Source organism: Fusarium fujikuroi, chromosome FFUJ_chr04, assembly GCF_900079805.1.
Source record: "Fusarium fujikuroi IMI 58289 draft genome, chromosome FFUJ_chr04".
In the NCBI taxonomy this organism is placed as follows: domain Eukaryota; kingdom Fungi; phylum Ascomycota; class Sordariomycetes; order Hypocreales; family Nectriaceae; genus Fusarium; species Fusarium fujikuroi.
In genome coordinates this window covers 1,080,692-1,106,384 of record NC_036625.1, presented here as the reverse complement: position 1 = coordinate 1,106,384, position 25,693 = coordinate 1,080,692, and the positions used below count along the sequence as shown (strand labels likewise).

The window sequence follows — 25,693 nt, the reverse complement described above, 5'->3', positions numbered from 1 at the left end:
CCAGTTAGCTCAGCCTCCCTTGATTATTCTGACGTCTTCTCAAATTCCCTTTCTTTTAAAGCCAATCTCAGCCATCTTTGGCCTCTTCCAGGCCGGATGGCATTGTTTTGAGTCGTTCCTTAACCTTTCCTATCGATATGGCACCTCAGTACCATCCCGTTTCTAGCGACGACGTGGAGCTGGAGTCTCATCTGGATGTGCCTCTGCTTGATCTCGAACCGCTAGAAGATGATGCAGTAAGCGATAGCGAGAGCCTACATTCTCATTCAGAACCGATTCCGAGTTACCGATTCTCGCGATGGGGTGTTCACTCACCGAAAAGAATTGTCTTTTTGATCGCTGTCATCAAATTTGCTGTTGTTTTGAGCGGAATGTTGTTGCTTTTGCCGACTGTGCGTTTGATTGAGGATATGTTTTGCCATATACACTACCAGGATACCTCTACGGACATCATTGATGAGATGAAGTGCAAGGTTGATGAGGTGCAATCTCAGCTTGGATACTTGTATGGCTGGAACAGTCTCATCACCTCTATTGTTGGTGAGTGGCCAGACGGATGACTTGCCCATTGTTCGGTGTCTAATATTTCCCAGGTCTTGTCGTAGCCTTTCCTTATGGCATGATGTCCGACAAGATTGGCCGTAAACCAACTGTGATGTTGGCATGGTCTGGCATTGCCGTTTGCTTTCTTTTTGCTCCCTTCAGCATGAAGGCGTTCCAAGGAGAGCTTCGAGAAAAGCCCTATCTTTTGATCGTGGGAGGTTTCTTTCAGATATTCGGCGGTGGCATTCCGGTAATGTTCTCTACCCTCTATTCGATCGCAGCCGATGTCAGTTCAGAGGAAGACAAGTAAGTGGACAGAAAATCGTTCTCTACGGGCATATGCTAATATCACTTCCAGAGCCAAGCATTTCTTGTGGCTTACGTTTGGTGCGACTCTGGGAGGTATTTCAGGGCCTATTATTGCAGGCATCCTGATGAACAAGTATGGGCCCTGGGTTCCCGTCTACTTGGTCTTTGCCACTGTTCCCATCATCATAGGCATCCTCTGCTTGCTTCCTGAAACCTTGACCATCAACCTCAAGCACCAGAAAGCTCAGGCGGGCAAAAGTGCTCCAACCACGTTCAAGGGGCATATTTCACACGCTATCAAAGATCTCAAGCATTCAGTTAGCATGCTCAAGGATCCAAGTGTGCTCATGATCATGGTGACATTCTTTGTGACGAATGCACGGTTTACGGCATACACTACAACCCTGGGCCAATATATCAGCAAGCATTTCAAATGGAAGATGGCTGAAGTGAGCTTGATTCTCTCTCCTTTGGGAATTCTAAACCTCATCATCCTCGCCGGGTTGCCCAAGATATCGGAGATTCTGGTGTCCCCTCGATTTCGAATGTCAGCATTTGGCAAGGATTTATTCTTGACGCGAATCTCGACCGGAATACTCGCCTTTGCAGCATTTTGGCAAGGTATCAGCCATAATGCTGTCATGTTCCTTTTTGGCCTCTTTATCGGGACGTTTGGCGCGGCGGACAGCCCTCTGGCTCGCGCAACAGTCACACACTACGTGCTGCCCGAGTATACTGCTCGACTGTATGCCTTGATAGGTATGATTGAGGTGATAGGGTCATTTATTGGAGGACCAGTCTTGGCTTGGTTCTTTGACCAGGGACTGAAGCGAAAAGGAGTCTGGATCGGCTTGCCTTGGTTTTACATCTCGTTCCTCTGTTCTCTGTCTTGGATTGCGCTTTTCTTCGTTAAGCCACCGAAGAAGCGCTCAAGAGAAGATCCAACAGACAGCGATGGCTACGAAGAAGATGACTACATGCCGGATGATCCATTGCGACTTCAGTAGTTGAAGGTTGGAGGAGCGGCAAGCAACAATCCCAACATTGACTGGATATGCTAGATTTAAGAAACCTGTTCATCTACTATCTCAACTGAAAGATACCCAAATAGAACGCTTTTGTTTGTTCCTGCTATATAATACTTCGTGGCGCTGTAGTTTGTGAGGAATAACACTCTTCCGATATACGGTTAGATAAGATGCCTAGGAGTAGTTGCGATATGCCTATCAGTTACCTTCCGAATAAGGCCATGCCAAGGGACTTTTGTAAGTCGGCCAGCAAATGATAAATGTCAGCCGAACTCGCAAAGGAGATCGTCCCAACAAGGATTTTGATCCGTCTCCTTATTTTAACGGACTCTATTCATCCGAGATGCTCGTTATTTTGCGGCGTGCTGACCGATGCTGCCAAAATCGAGTCTCAAATGCGGCACGACCTTTTCGCCACCTATACATAGTAGGAATGTTAGCTTGGCCAAGTTACAAAACTGCATCAAAGTCGTTCTAGATTATGTGTAGTGGTTGCAGAGTAACCATAATTGCGTGCGACTTATAGGATCCGTGCAATTGGAGCTGAGGCATGCATGAGCAGGGTACTACCACGCTATCGGGTCCACGGGTATAAGGTCTTGGGGACGTCAAACTCCATTTATATCCCCCTTGGCTTGCAACATTCTGCGTCCCAAGAGACCAAGAAACACCCAAGCTTGGCCTTTTTCTTGACTGCGGGCTTTTGGTGATAGTCTTGGCCGCTATGGACGGCTACAACTCCACGGCCTGTGGCGATAGCCTCTTTGGGCCCAGCGTTTGGACCAAGGGCTGTCGCGGTGGATTTGATTTCACCTGTGAGCACACCAGGGAACTTAGAGTAGGCAATTGACTAACTATGTCTCAGTATCGTTCCAAGAGAGTATCCTCAGCATCCTTCCATCGGCTATTTTCCTTGCACTTGCCGGCCCACGAGCCTTCTACCTCTTTAGGAGTCCAGACAAGACCAAGCGTCACGCGACATATACACCAAAGCTGGTAAGAATACTCTTTATTGTCTCTCTTCATTTATTTTTGGCTAAAGAGAATACTCAGATCACTTCCGCTCTATATGCTACTTTACAGGTGGTTTTGTTGGCTTTGGTTCCATCCGCCAAGAAGCTCAATACTCGCTTCTCACTAGCTGCGGCCATTCTCAATCTCGCAGCAGCTTTCGCCATTCTTTTGTTGGCTCACGTCGAACATGTCAAGTCTGTTCGACCATCATTCATCCTCACTGCATATTTGTTTGTCTCGCTTCTATTCGACGCCGCGCGGCTTCGCACAGAATGGCTCATGTCACTGAACATCGCGTATGCCGCAACTCTTTCAACCTCGACAATCTTCAAGTTGGCCTTGCTTGTACTAGAAACAGTTGAGAAACGCAGGATATTGATATCAACTGAAAAGCCAATTTCAAAAGAGAGCACAAGTGGTCCCTTTAGCCGTGGGTTCTTTGTTTGGTTGAACTCACTGCTCATCTCAGGCTGGGCTACTGTTCTGACAAACAACGATCTGCCCACAATCTACGAGAAGCTATCGTCGGAGAAGCTCGCAGTTCGTTTCGGAAAATCCTGGAAGAAAGGTATGATATCAGTACGACGAAGCCAACACTTCTAATGCAGGACTCCAGCCACTTCGAAGAGCAAGAAACCTTCTCTATTTCTGACAACCGTGACCGTTTTGAGATGGGAGCTTCTTGGTATAATACCACCCCGCGTTGGCATGATCGCCTTGAGCATCTCTCAGCCCTTTCTTGTCAGCAACGCATTACGATTCCTCACGATGCCCGAGTCTGACTCGACAATGAACTTGGGTTATGGCTTGATAGGTGCATTCGCCTTCGTTTTTATTGGCTCTGCGGTATGATCACACCAGACGATGGAAGCACCCCAAGCTGACATTATATAGCTACTCACAGCTTGGTACGAGCATCTGACATTCAGAGCTGGCGCCATGGTTCGGGGTGGCCTTATGACCATGGTTTACGGGAAGATTTTCCAACTTCCTACCGACGACCTCGGCGAGTCTTCAGCTGTTACGCTCATGGGAAATGACGTGGAAACCCTGATTGAAAAACTTCACATGCTCTTGGTTGAATCCTGGGCGAACACTCTCACAGTTGGCATCGCTATGTACCTACTGGCAGCACAGCTCGGCGCTGTTTGTGTTGCTCCTATTGTCACAGCCATCAGTGAGTATCTTTGTCTTTTGGTCCAATAAATTCTAACCGCGTAGTCTCCCTCCTCCTTACGGGTTCTATTGGTAAGATGATGGTCGCTCGCCAGATCAAATATCAGAAGGCTACTCAGGACCGCATTAATCTTACTTCTGAGGTTCTCGGCTCAATGAAACCAGTCAAGATGCTTGGATTGTCGGAAAGATTCAGCAGCCTCATTTCTCAGAAACGAGATGAAGAGATCAAAGCCAGTAAACATTACCGTGTGATCAATGTCTACCTGAACTGTATCAGTAAGTAGTTCTGGTCTAGAAGATATTCTTTTGCTCACCCTTTTAGCCAACTGCAACATTGGAATGACTGAAGCGATCACTTTCGGCGCATATGCCCTTGCGGCAAAATTCGGAAATGGCGAGCCATTCTCTGCAGCCCAAGCTATCACCGCATTGTCTATCTTGGGTGTCATGATGGATCCTCTATCGCATCTTCTTGGAAGTATCCCGGGATCTTTCTCGGTCTTTGGATGCTTCAGAAGAATGGAGGATTTCCTCAATTTGGAAGAGAGAATTGACCGCCGCCAAGTTAATGGCCGCTCCAAAAATACCTCTAGGTCATCCGCGGAGAGCTCACAGCCCTTCCAAGAAACCATCGAGGCGACTCCGTTGAAAACCATCCCGGTTGGAGCTGATGGAACTCGAATAGCCATAGAGGATGGCAACTTTCACTGGGGCGAGAACGCTGTTCTTCAAGATATCAACACAACTTTTCCGAGTCACAAGAATGGATCACTTACCATGCTTGTCGGTCCCGTTGGTTCCGGTAAATCTAGTCTGCTGAAGGCTATTCTGGGCGAAACTACGTCTTCTATGGGCAATGTATTTCTGAACACATCAGAAGTCGCATTTTGCGACCAGACCCCCTGGGTTATGAATGCAACAATCCGTTCTAATATCGTCGCAGAGTCCAAGGGATACGACAGCGCCTGGCTTGAGACAGTTATCGATGCCTGCGACCTGACCATCGACTTGGGACGGCTTCCTGAAGGAGACCTTACCCAGGTTGGCGAGCAAGGAGTCAAGTTGAGCGGTGGACAGAAGCAACGAATTGCTATAGCTCGTGCTCTATACTCCAGGAAGCCTGTGGCCATATTTGATGATGTGTTTAGTGGACTCGACAAGGTGACTGAGCAGATCATATTTACTCGTGTCTTTGGAAAGGATGGCCTTCTCCGAAAGAACGGCACTACTATTATTTTGGCTACACATGCAGGTAAGTTGTCACTGATGAATCATGCTACAGTCTTTTGACATCTTTTTAGTTAATAGGCTCCCCGAGTCTGACTTTGTTGTCGTCCTTGAAAAGGGTGGGAGACTTGTTGAGCAAGGAACTTACCATGAGCTGCGATCCGGAAATGGCTATATCCACGATCTTGACATTTCGAGCCACGACGATCACGATGACCAACCTTCTGCCAAGACCAAGCCTGGAGAGGAAAGCGGCAAGACCGACAACAAAGACGCGGTTGAAGATGAACCGATCGAAGTTCCGAGTGATCGAAGCGTGTTTATGTACTACTTTAAAGCTAATGGAATACACAACATGCTCACCCAGATACTTCTTATCGCCACTGCAGGTGTTATCACATCCTTTCGATGTAAGTTTTCTATTCAAAAAGTCTACACACTTCTAACATTTGTCAGATGTTTGGGTTACTTGGTGGGGTGATGGGAAAGGTCGTGACAGCAGAGATATTGGCTACTGGCTCAGCATATACACCGTCCTATCTGCTTTCGAGGGCATTCTTATTACGCTTGCCATTGCGTGGGTGAAGCTAACTGTGAAAAATGATACCTTTGCTAACAAGAACTCAGGATGTTTCTTTTGGTTTGCGCACCCGTTAGTGGAAAACTGCTTCATTCACGACTCTTGAGTGCTGCCATGGGCGCACCTCTATCCTTCCTTCACAACAGTGCGGCGGGATCTCTGATCAATAGATTCAGTCAAGATTTGCGCCATGTTGACATTATTCTCCCTATGGCGTTTTCCATCTTCCTCTTTGGTGAGATATATCTATACATCGTGGTTGATGTAAGCTAATATCCATTATAGAGGTTGCTGCATGCTTCGGTGCTGCTGGTCTTGCTATGGCAGCTGTCAGCTGGTTTGCCATCTCGATTCCATTTGTTATCGTTGTGCTTGCCCTCATCCAGCGTTTCTACGTCCGAACATCCAAACAACTCCGCCTTCTGGAGTAAGACAAGCATGATCTTGGCTGGTTGAAATCTGCTGACTCACAGTCTAGAATCGAACACAAGGCGCCGCTGTTCTCACATTTCCTTGAGACTATCGACGGACTCGCCACAATTCGAGCCTTTGGCTGGATTCAGCCGTATACTGACAAGGCGCTGAGTCGAATTGACGATGCCCAGAAACCAGCTTATCTCCTCAACTGTATTCAACGATGGCTGACTCTGGTTCTCGATATGGTGGTAGCATTCTTAACGGTAATTCTTGTTGTTTTTGCTGTGACCCTCCGCGAGAAGATTGACCCCTCGCTATTGGGTATCGCACTGGTCAACATGATGCGGCTTGGCACCAACATGAAGGGCATAATTTTGAATTGGTCCCTCCTTGAGACATCACTTGGAGCTATTGCGCGCATTCGCATGTTCTGTTCTTCTGCGCCAAACGAACAAAAGTCAACCGAAGACAATGATCCAGGGGAATTGTGGCCGAGACAAGGCAGTCTTGAAGTCAAGAATCTGGATGTTCAGTATGAGTAAGTGAGGTCTAAACCAACAAAGGCTTCGTCCAGTGTGTTGACTCTATAGGCAAACTAATGAACCTGTGCTGCGTGGGCTTTCGTTTAGCATCAGACCTGGACAAAAGCTTGGTCTTTGCGGTCGAAGTGGAAGTGGGAAGAGTTCTTTCGTCCAAGCCCTTCTTCGCATGGCAGAGATCGTCAATGGCCAGATCACTCTTGATGGGCAAGATATTTCGACGGTACCTAGATACCTGATCCGCCAGCGTCTGAGCTGTTTGACGCAGGATCCATTTGTCTTTGGCGATACCATGCGAACCAATCTTGACCCATGCAATACGGCGTCAGATGATGAGATCAAAAGCGCCCTCGAGCGAGTTGGTATCTGGTCTGCCATCGAAGCCAAGATCGGCGACAACAAGGATCCTCTTGATGAGAAGATGGATGAGAACTTTTTGTCCCATGGACAGCGCCAGCTTTTCTGTCTTGCAAGAGCCTTGTTGAAGAGAAGTTCACTGCTCGTTCTTGATGAGCCGACAAGCAGGTAAGTCGTATCATCAACCTTGAACTTTTCTTGCTTCTGACACCGTTTGCAGCGTCGATACACAAACAGACGCAAGGATGCAAGAGGTCATCCGTACCGAGTTCTCTGACTGTACGATTATCATGATCGCTCATCGCATTGATACACTGCTCGACTTTGACAAAGTTGCTGTATTGGACAGGGGTTCTTTGGTTGAATTTGGAGCTCCTCAGGAGTTGTTGAAAGACGAGGCTGGTGTATTTGCAAGATTGTACCGGGCGAATAAGGGGAGGAAGACTGAGGAGCAGTGAGTGTGTGACGCGTTTGGGGCCGGATTGTTTTCCACGTAGCACTTCAGTCGTGATTCATAGCCTGCTGCTGTAATCAATAATGTTTCGCGTCGGTGATTCTACTGGTTGAAGACGAACGATATAACTGAATCTCATTCATAGACATGCACCAGCGAATCACGACCTCTAGTGAAGGGAAACGAAGAGCAGTATAAGTTCATTCCCTCCCAACCACTCTGCCCTTTACTCTTCTATCGCACTATCAACTCAATCTCTCCACTACAATCACTAAGCCGACTGTGGAAATGTGCCAAGGGGTCATCTTTTGGGCACGGTGCCCTGTCTGCCGTATTCGACACGAAGTCTCGCGAGCGTACCGCCCCATGTGCGAAGAAGCTGAGAACACAGACCTATGTACCTACGGCGCTTGTGTTTTGGGCGTCGACTGGGTATTCCGACAAATCAGTTCAACTGGATGGGGCTGGGATCGGTATTGCAGAGAGTGTAGGCCTCGGCGTAGACGCATCTCACGTCTGAATAGGAGGCTCGACAGAACTGGAAGAGGGGTGAGGGTTCATAGAGTCATATATGCGCCACCTGGGTTGAGTAGACAGAGTAACGAGGATCTGGAGATGAGGCTGGAAGAGCAGTGAGAAACTATCCGGTCGATAGGCTAGAGTGGCTTGTTCCAGACAGGGTTGACCAGGGGCTAGTTTGGATAGTGGCAACTGGGCAACATCTCCAAAACATGACATGTCTGTTGCAAATTTCAATTCACAAACTAGATAGATGATGGTGTTGTTCTAGAGTTAGGCGGCATCATCACGATATGTTCCGGGATTATTCGTTCTTTTCGTGATAGATCAGAAGGCGTCTCATATTCCTGTTCCTACGCTGTCACTGTTCTTTGTCTATACAATCGGTTGTGAGTCACGGGCACCTCGTAACAGATGCGAACAAAGGATTTATTCGCATTATGAGACAGAAATGTTCGGTTGGATTTAGAACATTCAGTCTCTTGAACTACTGCATACAAGGCTGCTCCCCATCCCGTCAGTGACTGTTGCTACTGCTATATATTCATCCTCAAAGCCGTAATCCTTTCAACCACTTTCACAAAACTGCAGACCACAATCAACAATTGACAAAGAAACGACCTGAGACCTTTTATCAAAACTTCATCAATTCTTTCATCAACCAGCAATCATGTGCGTGATCGAGATATGGTGTCGCAAGTGCACCGTCTGCCAGCACGTCGATGAGGTCGAATACTCCAACCATAAGTATGGCTGTGGATCCTGCACTGTAGTTCGCACTACTTTGCCTGAGCAGTCTCTCCAAGGTGCAAACGAGAACTACCGTTGCCGGGGCTGTCGATCCAGACAGGCTTATGAGAGTCATCAACTCAACAAACAAATCATGGAGGCTCGCGGGAACAACAAGTATGGGTATACATGGTAAGCAAGTTTCCTAATAGAAAATCATGATAGGAAAGTAGATCATGTGCTGGTATTGCCTTTTGGTGTATCATCACGGACATAGTATCACTCCAACACAGTATCACAAGTTGCCTTTGAACATTGCTAATTTCTCCATTGTGTAGTGACTGAGAATAACTCTAGAGATTTCCAGTAACTTACAGGCCAAATTAAACCCTGATTCACAGTCCCCAGAAGCAAACAGATTCATTAGGGCCGCGCGTCAAGGCCGTTTGTTCTCTGAACGACCTCCCCATCTCGTCTCTTCTCCAACCTTATGAATACCTCTTTATCTCCTATTCCCTTTTCCTCTCTCATAGATAACTTATACCCCCAATTTCTATTTTCTATAGATATTATCAACCTGTCTATCCCTCGCGAGATCTCTCTTTCGGATCTTCCAAACTATCTACCTATACACCAACATGTGCCAAACGCTCGTCTTGTACAGAACCTGCGCGCATTGTAATAGTCAATTTCGCCTCTAGGAGACGGCTAAGTTGCTCCCAGATTGCGACGACTGCGGCATCTTTGGACGAGGTGCTTGCAACGACGGTGTTACTCTGGCGCTAGAGCCTCATGCCGATGACCCTTTTCGCACGTTTATCTGCGATGACTGCGGGTTTTATAGACGGCGTCACCAAGCAATGCTCTGGTTCTCACGCATGAGGCTGTGGCCTTAGATGAGGAGTTTGCATGGTTGACTTCCAATCCATTTGTGTGGAAGACTCTCGACCAAGCAATATTTTCATATGCGAACATCTCAACACTCAGGGAGTAACAAGATAAGGGCTGTGCCCGAGAGCATCTCAAACCTGATTTCCCCAATTAAATACTGACTAATTGGAGGCCTGTAATAGTCTTGCACCTACATAAGGTAAGACAAGGCAACTCATAAGCTTCTCATGTGCTGGTAGCTGACTCCATTCAAGGGTTCTTCACCTTCTTTGAAAACACGCATATATCACAAGAATTTAATCAAGGACATATATCTTAGGATAGGATGATCCAGCTGCCATACCAAGACCGAAGTTCTTATTGTCACTTGAGAGACTGGTTGGGGGTGTCAACTCAACTGGCCGGATTGGTCATGGATAGAGGCCATACGAAATAGAACACTACTATAGAAATAGATCCCCTTTTACCGAGGTTTCTAATGGGTTTTTTCCCAGAGTGAACCACGATCAGTAATTCCTGAGCATATGCTCATTCTGCTTAGTATGTATCTCCTTACACGAAACGAGCCATATACGATATAGTCGCACACAATGTGACCATGTATGTCAGGGTCAAATGGAGTCTACTCTTTGAAACTACCATAGACCTTTATAACTATTGTCACTTCCGTAATCCAATAAGAAAACAATGGCCCAAGTTAGCAATGAGGCATTTCATCCTTGCACCTTTTTCAAGGTGGTTTCGAGTTATACAACCAGTCAACCTGGTCATTTCCTGTCAATTGCCTCATCTTTCGGGGAGCTATTGTACGGCTCTTGTTTTAATTTATTTTTTTATCAAATTGTTGACGGTATTTTATGGACCAACTTTATCTGCCACATCTCGTCCGAGAGTAATATACTAGTTCATATAGTAGAGTTAGTCAAAGATTGTGTCGATAACAATGTGAAATGAGCCTGCTCAAAATCTGCCCTTGAAGTATTGCATGAACTATATCACTCTCTAGGCAGCATGCAGGACATTACGCCAGAGAAAGATCAAAAATGCAATAATTCATAAGTTCTATGATATTTCCAACAATTGTATGATGGCAATGCTATTCAAAACGCGGATGAACGCCTTCAATGATTAATATACAGCTGGCAACTGGCCAATCATGAAGCAACTCCCTAGCAGCAATGTTTACCCCCTTCCGCCCATGTAGCATTATCGTAACATATAAGAGAGATCCGGTAGATCTCGAAGAATATTGGCGACGATCTCGTCGTCTTTAAAGGACTCAACAACTGTTTTTGGTCGCGGAGGGACAGGTAGTGATACCGGCCGGGGCTTTTTAGGAGAGGCCATGTCTTTGAATGTGTCAACTGGCGTCGGAGCTTGTAGCTGTTGGCTTGCAAACATCCCATCTTCCTTTGGCCCAACTGGCTTGTTGGAATCATCGAGCAAACCTAAGCCCCATGAATCCCAATCATTGACCTTGTTTGCTTGCTCGATTGGTGTTTTGGCTTTGTTTGATATCAGGTTTGCGGATGCAAGACTTGCCAAGGGTGACCAAGGTGTTCCCAAGTCAAGTGTTGTGGATCTTGAATGATTGGGGATCAAGCTCTTCACAGGGGGGGTGGTCAAATCGACAGTAGTCGACCGAGAGTGGCTCGAAGCTATGCCTTGCAGCGCTGAAATGTTCCAGGGGTCAGTAGGTGATTGAGCGTGGCTAAAAGAGCTTTGAGGAGGCAAAGGCAGAGCATCCGCGGAAGGTCGGCCGTCGGTCACTATTTCGGCTTGCGGTGCACTCTGGACTATGTCATCCAACGGACTTTGAGCTGTAATTGAGGGCTGACTGGTATTGTCTTTGATATCATTCGAGCTGGAATCTACAATCGCATCCATGGAAGTAAAACCGCCATTTGTTTCGGCTGTGGGCGATGAAACCATGTCGCCCCAATCATCGTTATCATCGTCATCTTCGCCCCAGCCTGCGTTTGTTGGAGGTTGTGCTAGAGGGGATGTCGGTGCTTGCGATACCGATACCGGTCGTTTTGTTGACAGAAACGAAGGAGGATTAAGTGGAGACTGTGGTTCCGAGATCGTAGGTGATGCTGGGAAATTTAAAGGTTGCGTTATAGAGATAGGCCGGTTTGTAGGTTTCAATGGTATAGGCTTGATAGGAGAAGGAGGCTCCTCGGTGATACATGGCCTTGGAGGAGATGCCAAAGGAGGCGCTTTTGTCTTTGACACCGGGGATGTTTTCGTGGCATCAACGGGCGACGTTTCAACAGATGACCTCGGCTCACTCGTGGTCGAAGTACGAGGCGCAGAAGAGGCTGCAGCAACAGTTGGCGAAGGAATGGGGTTGCTACCCCATCCAAACGCTGCAGCTGTAGGCGACGCGACAGTCCCTTTGGAAGCTGCTGAAGCATGTCTCGAATGATTCTTTCTCGCCAAAAGTTCAGAGATTGAGATGTCGGTGGATGGTGCCGATGAATCCCAGTTGAAGATCTTTGCACCAGCGGTACCACCTCTTCGGCCGAGAACAACACGGCCCGTGATCGAGTCTTCCTCCATCCATCGCCTAACAATTCTGATTGCCTGTTCACGCACCTGGGAGTTTCCCCAACCAACGCGAACATAGTTCTCGTCGTCTCCCAAGTTGTGCTTCCGTATCGAACCAGGTCTCGACATAAGATACCATGCTTTGCGCTCTGAGATGGAAGTGAAGCTATCGTCGATAATGACATCAGGAATCGGCTCCGGGGATGGGAAGCTCATTTCGACTGACGGTAAGATACTATCAAGCTTTGCCATGTCAATTACGAATGGTTCCGGCGGTGCTTTTGGCGGAGCTGGTGCTGGCTCTTTGGGTGTCTCGTCATGGCTCGCCGTGTCAGTCGTTATTGCAGCTGGCTGTTCTTTGTCAACTTCAACTTCAGGTTGTTTAGCCTCGTCTTGCTGTGCCTCCTTCATTGGTGATTCGAAATCCGACCATGAGTCTGAGTCTGTCTGCACTTGGTCTTCGTCCTTGGGTGACTCTGCAATTCCATTCTCCACCACATTCTCGTCTTGATCTAGGGTTTCGTCAGACACGATCTCAACTTTCGCGTCTGGCTCGGATTGAAGTTTCGATTTTTCTTCCACTTCCTCTTCTGGTCCAATTTCAAGTTTCCCATTCGGCTCCTCCTTCGATTCCCCGTCCACCTCGACCTTCACCCGTATATCATCTTCAATCCCATCTGGTTCGTCGATTTTTATGTCAACCGTGACATCCTGCACCGACGCATTGTCCGACACCTTCCGCATGGATGTATCAATAGGCGAAGCACTATGGCTGATTTTTGCCATATCATCGTACATCTCCACCAACTCAGAAACCTTATTGGAAGATTGTCGCGAAGCAGGCGGTCTTGTTCCACGCTGCAAAGCCGGTCTAGGTACTTCACTCGGTGACTCCGGTCTACCTTCATCTTCGGTCGGTAAAGGACTTAAGCTCCTATTCGAGAGCGCTGGGTCTGGTTGCTGCCAGATATCTGCTGCGTTCTCTTTAAGTGACCGCGCAGGTGATGGTGTCCTCGTCGCAATACGCCCTAAAATCGGTCGCAGTCCTTCGCCGAGACTGATTGCTGAATCTCCGTTATCCTCCTTTCGTAGTCGTGCCGTGTTAAACGTTGGCGAGTGTCCCCATGGATCCGGGGTCGGCGATGGTAACCTCGAACCAGATGGACTACCCCCTATAGGGCGCAAGCCAGGACTTCTGCCCCAACGTGGGCTACTGTCTTTACCCGCCTCGGCCCATCCGCCCCACGCATCATCATCTTCGTTCCATGGCGTATGAGCAGGCGAAACGCGCTGTGAACTGCCCGAGTGGTCTGTAGTGAAGTGCGCATGTGGCGGCGGCGTGGGAAGGTCTATCTTCGGTGGCTCGTCGTTGGTCCAAGGGGAACCCCAGGGATCCTCCATGCTGGGCGAGCGCACATGTCGCGCTGCCGATGACAGGAGAGTAGAAAGAGAGGAGTAATTCGAGCGAGTGATGTTATGATGATCGATTTATCATTGCGCGCGGTCGAAGGAATGTGCTGAGGTAGCTCAGAAGCTTAGAGGTCCAAGGCGCAAGAGGCAAGCTTTCGTAATCGTCTTCAAGATAGAGGCAGTGGAAAAGATGGTTCAATGATTGAGCGCCACGAACCGAATGTATACAGATACGGTTTGACTCGTGGCTTAGAAATCGGCACGAGGCGCTGAGTTTAACGAGATGTAGAATAAATCGTCGAGTTGTTTTGGTTTGGAGGAATGAGGAACAGTTCCAGAAACACGTCCACTATTATTCGTGGATCCTGAATCTTCAGGGGGGGGCGGTCCCCCCAGGTCTCTAATTTGGCCCCGCAAGCTTCCGTCATCACCACCAGGAGCTCAGACAGAAATGAGACTCTTATTGCTTTGAATCCCCAAAACAGTCACTAGCTTTAACACAATGCTAGATTGGTAATTTATTCACCAACTCGAATAGTATGAGAGTATCTACTCCATGTCTATCGCATGCAATGTCAGATACCTCGACATCGTCCTGATGCTTTGCTGTAAATTGTACATCAACCTCCTTTTTTCCATCCCAATCAATTCCATGAAGCAATCCCAAGCAGACCTGTCACTCCGACGCTAATATTCAGCCAAAAATTATCATGTCGTTCCGATTCTCCCGGTCAATACTCATGAGGCAATCTCATGTCCACTCTTCAGCGCCCACTCCTTGGAGCGTCCTTTACCGATCTTCTCTGCCACCAACTCCACGGTATTCTTCACCTCAGTGCGAGACACATCGTCCCGAAATTGGTGGTAGAGAAAGTCGATGATTCCAACCTTGGATAAAGCTTTGTTGCTCAAAATAGCTCTCTTCACGTCATCAAGTAGCTCAGACTTGACGAGTTTTGGTGGTTCACCACCGGTGTTGCTGTTAGTGCCTGTCAAAGCTGAAAATGCATTGGCAGGCGTAGGAGGAGGGGGCATCTTGCTGCTACCATCAGAGGCCGATGTAGTCTTCGTAGGCTTGAGCGTCTTGTTCTTGATTTCAGGTTCCCAATATTCCGCTGAGAATGGATCAATGCCCCAGGTCTGCTGAAGTCCATCTGGAAATATGTCAGTAGATGCTCATTCCAATCAGGTCCAATTACGACTTACCATGCATGAACTCCATCCTGTGGTCGTAGATAACCTGATTCGTCACGGTGCTTCCATTCTCAAAGCAGATCCCGGTGCTGTCTGGCTCAATGGTGTTTGCAAAGATTCGTCGAGATAAACCAGCATCTTCCGAATCGTCGAGAAACTCATCCATATCGTCTTCGTCGTCCATCTCCTCTTCATCATCGTCAACATCGAGATCCTCCCCTTCCTCTTCTTCCTGCCACTCGGCTTCCGAATCATAGTCGTAGTCAAGAGGCAGTCGTCTTGCTGTTGGCGTTCGGGCCAGCTGGCTCATGTTAAGCCTTCCAAGTACGAATGGCTTGAAGGTCACAGTTCCATAGTAAGGGGGGCGCACGTCTTGTGAAAACGAAATAACCTTCATGGGTACCTTGGAAAGCTTTTGACGGGTGTCTCGCATGATCTTCTCAACATGTTCAGGACCTGCGTTTTCTGCCTTTTCTGTCTCTCTGAAGACTTGCTCCATGATGTGCTTAACTGGATGATGGAGTACGCCTCGTTTTGGAGGCTTGCTAGGCAAAGAAAAGAGCCGAGCTGGGTCGAACCGAGAAGGGTCCAATTCTCCAGCTCGTTGACCGTCGATGCATTCATCCAGGATCTTAGATTTAACCTCGCGTGTTTCGGTGTCCATCTCTGGCCCAATATGGGCAATTCGTGTGTTATCCTTAATGAAAAAAGGCTTAAATATTTTCTCGTATTCGGTCTTTGGTAGGTTGCTCGCAAGTTTTGCTGGGCTAGGGTCTCCTGGCGTGGCATTTTTAGGTTGAGTAATGTCGACAGTCTTCTTAGGAGTGCTCGGAACCTTGAAAAAGGAGCCGAGTGTTCGTTGCTGCCGAGCCTTCTTTTCCTCTTCCTCTTCCTTTCGCTTCTTCTCGTCGTCCTTGCGTTTCTTTTCCTCTTCCTTTTGACGTCGTTTCTCGTCACGCTCTTTAGCTTTAGCTGCCTTCTGAGCTTCAGCCTGAGCTTTCTCAACTGCTCGGATGGCTGCTTTCTGTTCCCGTTCTTCTTTGAGTCGAGCATTCTCCTTCTCCTTTTCTGCCTTCTGCCTGGCACTTTCCTTATCCCTCTCGGCCCTTTCAGCAGGCGTCAATTTCTTCCTCTTGACCAAAGTGGTAGCAGGTTTCGATGTCGAGTTGATAGTCGTCTGTGTGATTGGTGTCTTAGATGGTGTTTGAGGAGACGGAGACAGGCGAGGAGGAGTGCTTGTACCAGGATCACTCAGTTCTGATGAAGCTGGTGAAGGGGCTCTTTCCCCAGGTGAAGCGGAAGACAATGCTGCGGGCGATTAATATTTATCACAACTGATACGTTTCCCAGACTTACCAAATTCTCCGTTTGGTTGATCGGAAGCCAAAGGCGGCAACTTGATGTCTTCAGCAGTGTCTATTCCATCATTATTTCCCATGAATTCATCGTGACTTCTCTTACGGCCAGTAGCCTCAGATTCTTGAATGTTCGGTGAAAGTTCATAGGGGGGCATGGTGCTTTATTGCGAGCTGATCAGCTCAATTTTCGATTCGCTCGAAGCGAAAAGGTTGTCGTGTCGTGCGAAATATGAAGGTGACGGTCAGTAACGATCTTGAGAAAGGTAGTTGTTAGGTATCGTGAGTAGGAAGAGATCATGCGATTAAAGGTCAATTAAAAAGGATTAAAACAAAGGCACAATCATTCCGTATGATAAAGCTTTGTTTGAAGCCTGAGGTTGTTTGGAAAGATGTGAATAATCTCTTGGGTAGGTGCACAAGATCCGCAGGTGGCATGAAGCAACCAAGTTGAAATGGAAGCCTCCTCCCCAAAGGAGACCAAAATTAATGGAAAGCGCGACCCGACGCGTCGATTTGGCGCCCTAATCTTTAAGTGGGCAATTAAGAAACGCGCTGGGAGATGGGACAGGGAAAGCGCGGCTAAGCCTCGGCTATGTGATTTCCAGGGTCTCTGTGGCTGTGCCCCGCGTGGCAGCCTGAACGCCTCAAGCGCTTGCGGCTAACCTGGTAATCTAGCGATCGACATGCCCATTTCGACAAATTGCCATCCACACCAAACATGGGGATCCCCAGTGATATCATAAGGGGACCCGATCTCGTAACAACAACCGAGAATAAACGATTGGTGCCGCTAGGGGACCAGAGTGAAACGACCAGACAACCAAGTGGACGGTAACGTCACTGGAGCCCTGACATACATGAGAGTTTACCAGATATGGATAACACGAGAGGGAGCCGATCTTAATTAGATCCACAGAAAATTCAACTTCACAGGGAGTCAGGCAAGGAACAGTCATGGGTGTTGAATCCCCTTGTTCTCAGATGAGACCATGAGGTAGTATTAAGCATGCTTTTATCTTGAATCCTGGCTATAGTAGAAGGCAGAGGTATCTTCTTCAAACATTATCGGTATGTCAGTCAACGACAGTGGAGTCCCCGCTCCAGATGCACACTTCGACCATTCAAGAGGTGGAGAGATGATAATAGCGAAAGATTGGAAAAGGAAATTCGTAGGGTGTGACGTCCCTGAAAACGATAGGTAGTGTAGAAAAGCAAGCAGTAAAACAATGCTGGAACGCCGACCAATGCAAGCCACCTCTTGAAACGAAGTGTGCTGTAACGAATGATGGAGAAAAGAAGCTTCCTCTTGGCTCATGGTGTCATGATATAGTGGTTCATCGCCAGTTGGAGTTTGTGTTGCGTGAAATAACACCTTAATCAGGGTTGGCAATGAAAAGACGGCCAGAGGTAAGGGTAGATGTTCGCTCGTCCACACTGCCACGTCTCCTCAGCTCATCAGCTGACTTGACACTCTTCTCTCGAGTAAGAGCCGAGTGCATGAGAGAGTTGGAGGCCAATCTAGGGGCATTGCTCAACTCTCCCACATTGTCGGCGCGTTCACCACTGCTGCCACTCGCCATGCTACGAGCCTTGCCGCTGGCAGCGTCATCGACAATATCTTCAGGTGTAGCTTCCACCAAGCTGCCGGTGCGTTCAGGTGTGTCACCGGGACTCCATCTTCGGCTATGCTGGCTGCCCATGCCTCCTGATGTGCGGTAGGCAAGGTTTCGGCGGCTGCTGGTTGTGCTGCTTCGTCCGCTGCTCCCCGTTCTACGGTGATGAGGGCGGTTTCCGGCATTTTCATCTTCGCTGCTCTCAGCCTCAACTTCAGTAGCACTAAGTCGCATTGGCACACCGCCAACACCAACGTGGTTCTCGCCAGGAGCGTAGCCGACAACTGGGTTCTTTCCGTGATGTCGAATCTTGGGGATCTTGGCGGCGACCTTATTTGTAGTGCTGAGGCCGGTGCTTGTTCTTGCTCCGGCTCCACCGGAAGCACTGCGTGATCCACCAACAACCTCGAGAGTTGCGCGCATCTTTGCAGCACGTTGTTGTGCTAGCAGTCGTGGGTCTTCATACTGGGAGCGATCACACCACACAGTGCCCTTTTGTTTCCGGAGAAGAGCGACATAGCTGGAGGGTTGGCTGCTGGCTCCGCCTGAGCGGCTAGATGTGGAGCGACGAAGCTCAGATTGTGAGGAAGAACGGTAGGCGGCAGGAGGAGGGATGCTCGAGGCGGTGCTGAAAGTATTCACAGAAGGTGAGCGACGGTTCTGTGAGAGATTGGGGCCCGGCTGGGCAAGGTGAGATGTTTGAAATTGCATGGGAAAGGCGGTTGAGGAAGTGGTTCGTGTTCGAGAATGTCCGTAGCCGACTGTCTGGTCGATAGGCCCTCTCATGGCCTGGGGTTCCAACATGACCAAAAGGGCCAGGCGATGTCGAGGGGGGGCGCCAGGTACTTTATGTGTTTGCTGCTCGCGGGTAGCGGCGTCTGTCCGAGAGTAGGGAGAGAGTTTGACCCCGTCGGGCGCGGCTGGGCGGGTTATAGAGGGAGCCGAAAAAAGTGAGACTGAGCTGAGTAGCGCGCCAGAAAGCGGGGCGAACGAGCCAAAAAGGCGAAGGACGGCAGTGTGAGTGTGACGAGAGCAGTGAGTATAGAGATGCCTCAAGTATCGCAAGTATTAGAGGTATAGATATGGATGTACCAATATGGGCAGGTTTGGTGTTTTGGTGTTTGTGTATGTGAGAGAAGAAGAGAGAGCAGAAGTGGATGGTGGGCAGAGGCGCCTACTGTACCTAAAAGAAGGATTTCGGTTTCCCGACAGTGAGCACTGGCAGTAGCAGCCAAGCAGTCCAACGTTGCATGGGCCACGGAGGGGAGCCAAGCGGAGGGCACCTTAGGTTAGGTGAGGTCCGGGTGGGCTCAGTGGGTTCCAGCGCTAGTGGGTGGTCGCCTGCAGGTGGATCACCGCTAGCAGGCGGACACTTTCCATGAGGTGAACATGGGCATGAGGTCAAAGGGCGAAGCATGTTCAGCGCAAAGAAATGTGCTGGAAGCGGCTGTCTGTACGGGAATTGAATGTACCTCTATGATGTCGAGCTGTAGATCATCAATTCTTGGCCGCCGAGACCAGCTGGCTTGGCCTATTGCAAAGGGTCATTGGTCTCCGCGTTGGGGATATTACAGGACGCAGATTGGGGGTTCAATTCTGGCCGGAAAGGAATTGATGTTTCGTGATGATTGTCCGTGAGAAAGGGAAGAGAATGTGGAACATGGGGCGTTATCGTGACTGAGGCTGGTAATGCTGCTTCACTCTTGTTACATCCGTCTCGTCACCGACGCTTCCCATCAATGCTGAATAACTTGATTTCTATCCAATGCCTTGGTCTGCAACAGATTTGTTGGCATGTTATTAAAATGCTGGTCCTTAATCGCCCATCATCAACCTCTTACATCGTCTCCTACACTCCCCAGTTTCAACTCCAACTCGAGCAACTCGTGCTAGAACAAGTCAGCCCCGGCGTCCCCCAAACGTGGGCCAGCTGAAGGCACACCACCGAAGAAGAGCCTGGTGCGCTATCCAATCAGACCCTGCAATCGACCGTGATGTCATGTTCTTGCATGCAAGGCCAAGTGGGTAGACACTAAGCTAGCTAAGGTTGATGTCGACAACCTAGGCCTGGTCTGGCCGGGCTGCTCTAACTATCCCCGTACTCGTCTCGTAGGGCAGCAGCCGCTTGTTGCTGAGGCGCTTTTGTCGCTCATTCTGAATTGAATTGAACCAGACTAGCATTGCATTAATTAGCAGATAAGCGACGGGAAAGAGAATAATCAACAAATGCGAGGACTGGGGTTGTGGTATTCTCCATATCGCAACCAACCGTGATTTGAATTAAAGTGATTCATCCTTGCACGAGAAAGAGTCGACTTCATATTCCATTGTTTCTTGGTTAACTCGCCGTCGCCTCTGTAGAGTCTCTCAACTCACACACCCTTGCGACAAATCTGTAGCGGCTGACAATGCGTCAAATAGCATGCCACGCCCGCCGGGGAGGCCATTTGCATCAAGGGACGCTGACGAGACCAACAGTCAGGGTGATGTGAGCATCTCGAGACAACTAAGGCGATGTCACTTTCATTGTCACCCTCGGAGAACTGAAGTTACAGCACCTACCTACTGAACCGACATGGGAGCCCCTACTGCAGCACGCATTGAGCCGCGCCAAGAACTGCCCTTCTTTTGCAATCCCTAGATCCGGATGCAGGTGGGGGTTTGTGGTCACTTTTGTGTTCTCGCAGCACAGTCATCGAAGACAAAATCCCGCGAAAACCTAACTTTTTGGTAGATCATCTTTATTGAAACTCAGCTGCCATAAGCGGTTGGCTCGAACTCTCGTCTCTCTCACAGCACCTGCAGCCAATTTGGTCCCAATACTTGAAGGCATCCCAAGAAACCGTTCCAGTATTAGAGGCTCTCCTTACACTTGTGCCCCGCGTAGAGGGTACCGCAGGAATTCGACAACGACAAAGGAGCTTCAGGACTGGAACATATGACCCTTGAGGAACAGTCATGCCGCCTAGTCAATAGCAGGGACAGCTTGGATTGGTTAAATGCACAAACATCGGTATGGTGATTCATTATCAAGCCCACGCTCATTTGCATTGTTACTCCGGATAAGGGAGGGCTAATGGGAAAGCATACCATCGAGAAATTACTTGAGCCAGCTTCATTGAGACAAAACCCAGGCACAGCACCATCAGAGTTGATAGAGGTGTAGAGCCTTAGCTATTGGATGGACCCCGAAAGGCATGGGCTTCAACTAAATTCTCATGTGATCCAATCGCCTATTCAAGCGAATGTCTTAACCATGTATGCGGAAAGTTCCTAGACTCAAAAGGGCTTCCCAGAGGGCATTTTGACCAATCTCAAGACCCATGGGTCTTAAAGTAACTTCCCATCCATAGATCCAGTGCAACATCGACCTGCGTGCAGGCGGCCGCAGTTCATACATACATTATACATTGTACAGCCAGCCCATCGCCCGGGACCGAGAATACAGTTTGGCGTGAACTATATGCGGGAAAATTCGATTTTGACAACTGGCGTTCAAGGGTGAGAAATATCACCACGAGTAGCTTTCGAGGCTTGTTTGTCAACGGCTGAGAGAAGATGGCGTTCATGGCAGTTGATGGCTTCGCTGTAATTACCTCCTCCATAATTTACCGACAAATGCAAATACCCTTGCATCAGTAGAGAATACCACCTACAGTAGCCTAGGTTTACAAGACCTTACTCAGATCATGCGTGGAGTTCATGTAAGCGCATTGGTGAGCTTCCTACAGACTGATCCTTGTCGAAGAAAAAGAACCCCTCCATGGTGTCGGATGAACTGATGTTTTTCTGGTAGTAGGAGTTTTGGAGTACAACCTCGCTTCCAGGATACCTATGGATCTCATCTCAGTTGTTGACTCTTCTCCTCTATTCTCTTCTCTCTCAATCGAATCTCGACCAATCCATCTCCCCGCTTTCTCTTTTACATGTACCGCAGCCCTGTCAAGCTGAGCTTAATCTGAACTCTCTCACCGGGTTTTTGCTGCAAGGACACGTCTTATCTCTCAGTTGATTGATTGACCGTCTCTGGCTCTGGCTGTTCAGCCCACTCTGCTGCTGCCCTTCAGTTCAGCTCCGTTTGACTCCGGGGACTGGGGAAACTGCAGGCTTCCATAGACCGGCCCCGACCCCAAATGCAAGGATGAGCAGTGGGCGGGGCACCATCGCATCACCGCAATTGTTGTAATGTACTGACTGATCAGTGAGTACCATTGTGGATATCTCTCTGATCTGTCAGAGGCTTCATTTGATAGGAACCGAAGCAAGTAAGCAAGTGGCCTTGACGTCTGATTCATCAGATCATCCTGCATCTGCGTCAATCACCAACAAACCCCATTATCGATGCAGCCACTGGGTCGATATATCGGGCAACTGATCGGGAAATCATTCCCATGTTTCTGATCCCATTCATCATCCAACTGATCTTGACCAGACTTATACAAGGCACTGTTAATTAATTCATTGAAAAATATACCCATTTCAAGTCACGTCATGTAAGCGTCAGCCCAATCCTGGTCCTTTCCTTTCAAGGTGCTGATTTCCCTCTATTAGAAACGACTTCACATTGTCACTGATAAAAAGAAATGTCCCGAAGCCACAACTTACAATTGAGTTCCTAGTTAGTTAGCTTTAGTATCCGTTTTCGCTTCGCCTGGCTTCGCTTGTAAGCGCGAGTTTCTCCACGTACGTGGGGTGCCATTCGGCCATGACCGTATGGGCTGGCTGCTGGCTTGCCTTAGTACCACTAGCTTGTATGCACCAAATGGAATGAGTTGAGACAAGAGAACCACCACCAACACAACAGTAGCAGAAAACTTGATATAGGGTCGCCTTGGCCGAATTCTCTTTAGTAACTGGGCCTGTGAGGGAAGAGTCTCTAACAAAACTGATCCATAAAAATGCGCCGTATTACCGACTCGCCAAGAATATGGAGACTCGAATCTGCAGATGCAATGCATGTTCCATCTCTTCAAGCCTGTGAGTGAGTGAGAGGGTCCTTTGTCAAGGCCAAGGCTGTCAGTGTGAAGAAGAGCCTTGTTTCTAATGTCGCCACTACACCTGCAGAGATCCTCACGGCTCTTGATAATCTCTCATCTTGGAATCTGGTGGCGAATCTCACAGAAAAATCCTCAATCTCGGTCCTTTATCGTCCCTCAGACCTCTTCTTGACGGATATCTGGTTGCCGAAAGTCTGGAGCGTTCGAAATCAGTCCGCGCCGCTCCAATGAGCCCAGCAAAACTTGAAAATCATCAAGCTAACCTTGCGCCTTGAGCTTAAAGCTTCTAGGGAGCCGCAATGGATGGACGGCTAGGGTTTAGCTGATTGGTCTGATAATTCGACCTTTCTCTCTTGCATCACGCGGGATAAGGATAGTCAACTGCACTACAGCAGTCAAAGCTCTGGTTATGTGCCTGAATATCTGTGATGGCTTCCTTGGTTTCCCGCTGCCAAGGCCCACAGAGTCTTCCAGTATCCTGGCACAACCTGGTCGCCGAAGCTTCCGCCAAGACCAATTCCGCGGATGAAACATCAGGAAGCGATAAAGGTCAGGAAACAAAACAGAATCAGGGCCCATTAACAGCTCGCGATCTCGATCTCACGGCCATCGTTCCATGATTTTCCGTTTCCAAACCTCACTTTCGGCGGGAGAATTCCTCCATTGCGGCTAGGGAATCCCTGTCGCAAATCAATAATCCTTTTTTCATGTAAATTGGCATTCATATTGATACTTTCATCAACCAGTGGAAGCTTAAGGAAATCGTCACGTTTTCCGGTTTGTAACACGGCGTCATGCAGGAATATCTGTCCGGGTCTCAGCCCTTTCAGGAATGTGCCGCTCCAGATGGTGTGTAAGAGAATTATAATCCCCATGTATAGACAAGGTACATTCCAACTTGTCATCAATATAACACTCTGTTTTAAGCTGCAGGACCCTGGAGCTTCGGGCGATGCGATACGCATGCAGTATCGTGAGGATGCGACTTACAATATAAGCAGGATTCAGGTGGTAGTATGGAAACGCCACACAGAATAACAAGTTTGGCTTTCGACCTTGGTTTTGAGGGTTTGGTCCTTTCATGATCGTGAGTTGGCAATGCTGACCGATGAACTCGAATGGGCTTAATCGAAGGCACCAGGAACAAGGAACAAGGAACAAGGCACCACAAGGCTTCCATCAGCTTAAACAAGTAAACCAATATCGATAAGCCGTGTGTTGTTCGCTGAGTGGTCATCGAAAGCCCATACAGGCCTCAGGCTTTACAAGTCCAGTCCCCAAGCTGCAGTGACGCACCGTCACACAAGTTTGTCCCGGGATGCAGTTCCGCTTAAGCTGAAAAGACGCCCATGTCATAAGCACGGTAGCCTAGTCACATGTCCAGCTTTGGTACGTGCATGATAGCTTGAGGTAGATCTTCGCGGGAACCAAACTCGGCTGAGAGACAAAGCTTTCGATTCGCCAAACAAGTGTTTGTAGGTTGATGCGAGGTCTTATCTCAATCACACCGATTGATAGATAGTGTGGGTGAACGATGCGGGGAACACTGTTTCGTTTCTCGCATTGGCAACCGGAAGTGGCATTTCCAATCACCTTATTCGTCAGAGTTTCCGTGGTTGTCGTGATGGGCATTGCTCTCATGATGCTACAGTTTGTTTACTTTCTACCCAATCGACTCGGATATTCGGCAGCAATGCTGCGTTACCAGGTAAAACATGTTGGTCAAAACAAGTGGTTCTGAGTTTCACCAGGATGTAGTTTTGTTTTCGTGGTGCATTGGCTGAATCATGCGTTGTTTATATCTCTTGTCTATCAAAGCATTCCTCTCTTTGTCATGACAATGGATTCTTGAGCGTTAAGCCGTTGATCCGGCGATCCAGCCACCTCGAGGAGCATGTCTTGGACGATACAACACACGTGGTAATAATGAAATCATCAACGTCGCTGAATGAAAGATCTAGATCGGACAGACTTTGCTTAGCGGGTTTCTAAGTTAGACGAGAGACTAGGAAAGTTCAAGCTCCTAGAGTAGATCAAGCGTTGAGCCGGTGCTTGGCGAACAAGTCCGTGTAAGTCAAGTCTCTGCTGAGGGAGTAATAAACCCCTCAAATCTCGATACCATGAGGTCAATATTGATGAAATATTTTACCTTTTGCAGGTGGGAATGAAGCATCCGGTGATAACCTAGTAGCCACGATTGAGTATTTTCCCGTTCGTAGGCAATGAGGCTCAGGACAACAATTGCAATTCGTAAGTGTTGCTTCGTCCTGATGGGATGTCATAACGTAACCACATATTAGCTTTTCTCTCAAATTCGGCCTTGGGGAATTTCGATTTGTCCTTGAAGTTTGTGTGTCTATTCTCGCCGGCTCGTTGTTACACACAGGGCGGTTCCTGAGTGCTATGAGTCAACAGTAACACAATGTGTTCAACCTTCAGGAACATCATCTTTTCACCAAAGCTTAGGTCTGATCATTTCCTCTTTTTGATGATCTTGCGATTAACACGTCAGCAAAGTTATGTTTCGGCTGCGTTGTCTATGATAGATCGAAAGTCGGCAGAGTCGGATACTACACCGCCGGGAGTTTACTGGAGTGTTTTTCTCAACCTTTGCAGGACATAACAATAAGGTTACTTTTGTATGCAATTTGGGTTACGGCTTGGAATAGCAGAGAGGGAAAGACAGAGCATATGTCACAGCTTTGATCATGGAATACACTTGGCGTCGTTAGTAACGGTTTGGCAAGTATACGTAGATCCACGCGTCGTTGTGCTATTCAATAAC

General features: G+C 48.3%; 5 protein-coding genes; 2 read left to right on the top strand and 3 right to left on the bottom strand.

The window, feature by feature from the left end:
* Nucleotides 1–137: 137 nt before the first annotated feature.
* On the top strand, nt 138–1,859 carry FFUJ_13340 (uncharacterized protein; the record flags this gene model as incomplete). XM_023576015.1 has 3 exons in its annotated part: nt 138–540; nt 594–849; nt 902–1,859. 3 exons carry the CDS (start codon nt 138–140, stop codon nt 1,857–1,859), a joined length of 1,617 nt encoding a protein of 538 aa, XP_023429233.1.
* A 745-nt stretch (nt 1,860–2,604) lies between these two features.
* On the top strand, nt 2,605–7,651 carry FFUJ_13339 (related to multidrug resistance-associated protein; the record flags this gene model as incomplete). XM_023576014.1 has 14 exons in its annotated part: nt 2,605–2,695; nt 2,746–2,876; nt 2,934–3,462; nt 3,511–3,740; nt 3,789–4,071; nt 4,116–4,349; nt 4,396–5,325; nt 5,375–5,710; nt 5,757–5,877; nt 5,928–6,115; nt 6,166–6,307; nt 6,359–6,835; nt 6,888–7,361; nt 7,414–7,651. The coding sequence occupies 14 exons, from the start codon at nt 2,605–2,607 to the stop codon at nt 7,649–7,651; spliced, it is 4,404 nt and encodes a 1,467-aa protein (XP_023429232.1).
* A 3,341-nt stretch (nt 7,652–10,992) lies between these two features.
* Nucleotides 10,993–13,737, bottom strand: FFUJ_13338 (uncharacterized protein; the record flags this gene model as incomplete). The annotated part of the gene is made up of 1 exon (XM_023576013.1): nt 10,993–13,737. One exon carries the CDS (start codon nt 13,735–13,737, stop codon nt 10,993–10,995), a length of 2,745 nt encoding a protein of 914 aa, XP_023429231.1.
* Nucleotides 13,738–14,484: 747 nt separating this feature from the next.
* On the bottom strand, nt 14,485–16,453 carry FFUJ_13337 (related to chromatin assembly complex, subunit p90; the record flags this gene model as incomplete). XM_023576012.1 has 3 exons in its annotated part: nt 14,485–14,900; nt 14,953–16,248; nt 16,297–16,453. The coding sequence occupies 3 exons, from the start codon at nt 16,451–16,453 to the stop codon at nt 14,485–14,487; spliced, it is 1,869 nt and encodes a 622-aa protein (XP_023429230.1).
* A 1,218-nt stretch (nt 16,454–17,671) lies between these two features.
* FFUJ_13336 (uncharacterized protein) lies at nt 17,672–18,715 on the bottom strand (the record flags this gene model as incomplete). Its single annotated transcript, XM_023576011.1, has 1 exon — nt 17,672–18,715. The coding sequence occupies one exon, from the start codon at nt 18,713–18,715 to the stop codon at nt 17,672–17,674; it is 1,044 nt and encodes a 347-aa protein (XP_023429229.1).
* Between the last annotated feature and the right edge of the window lie 6,978 nt (nt 18,716–25,693).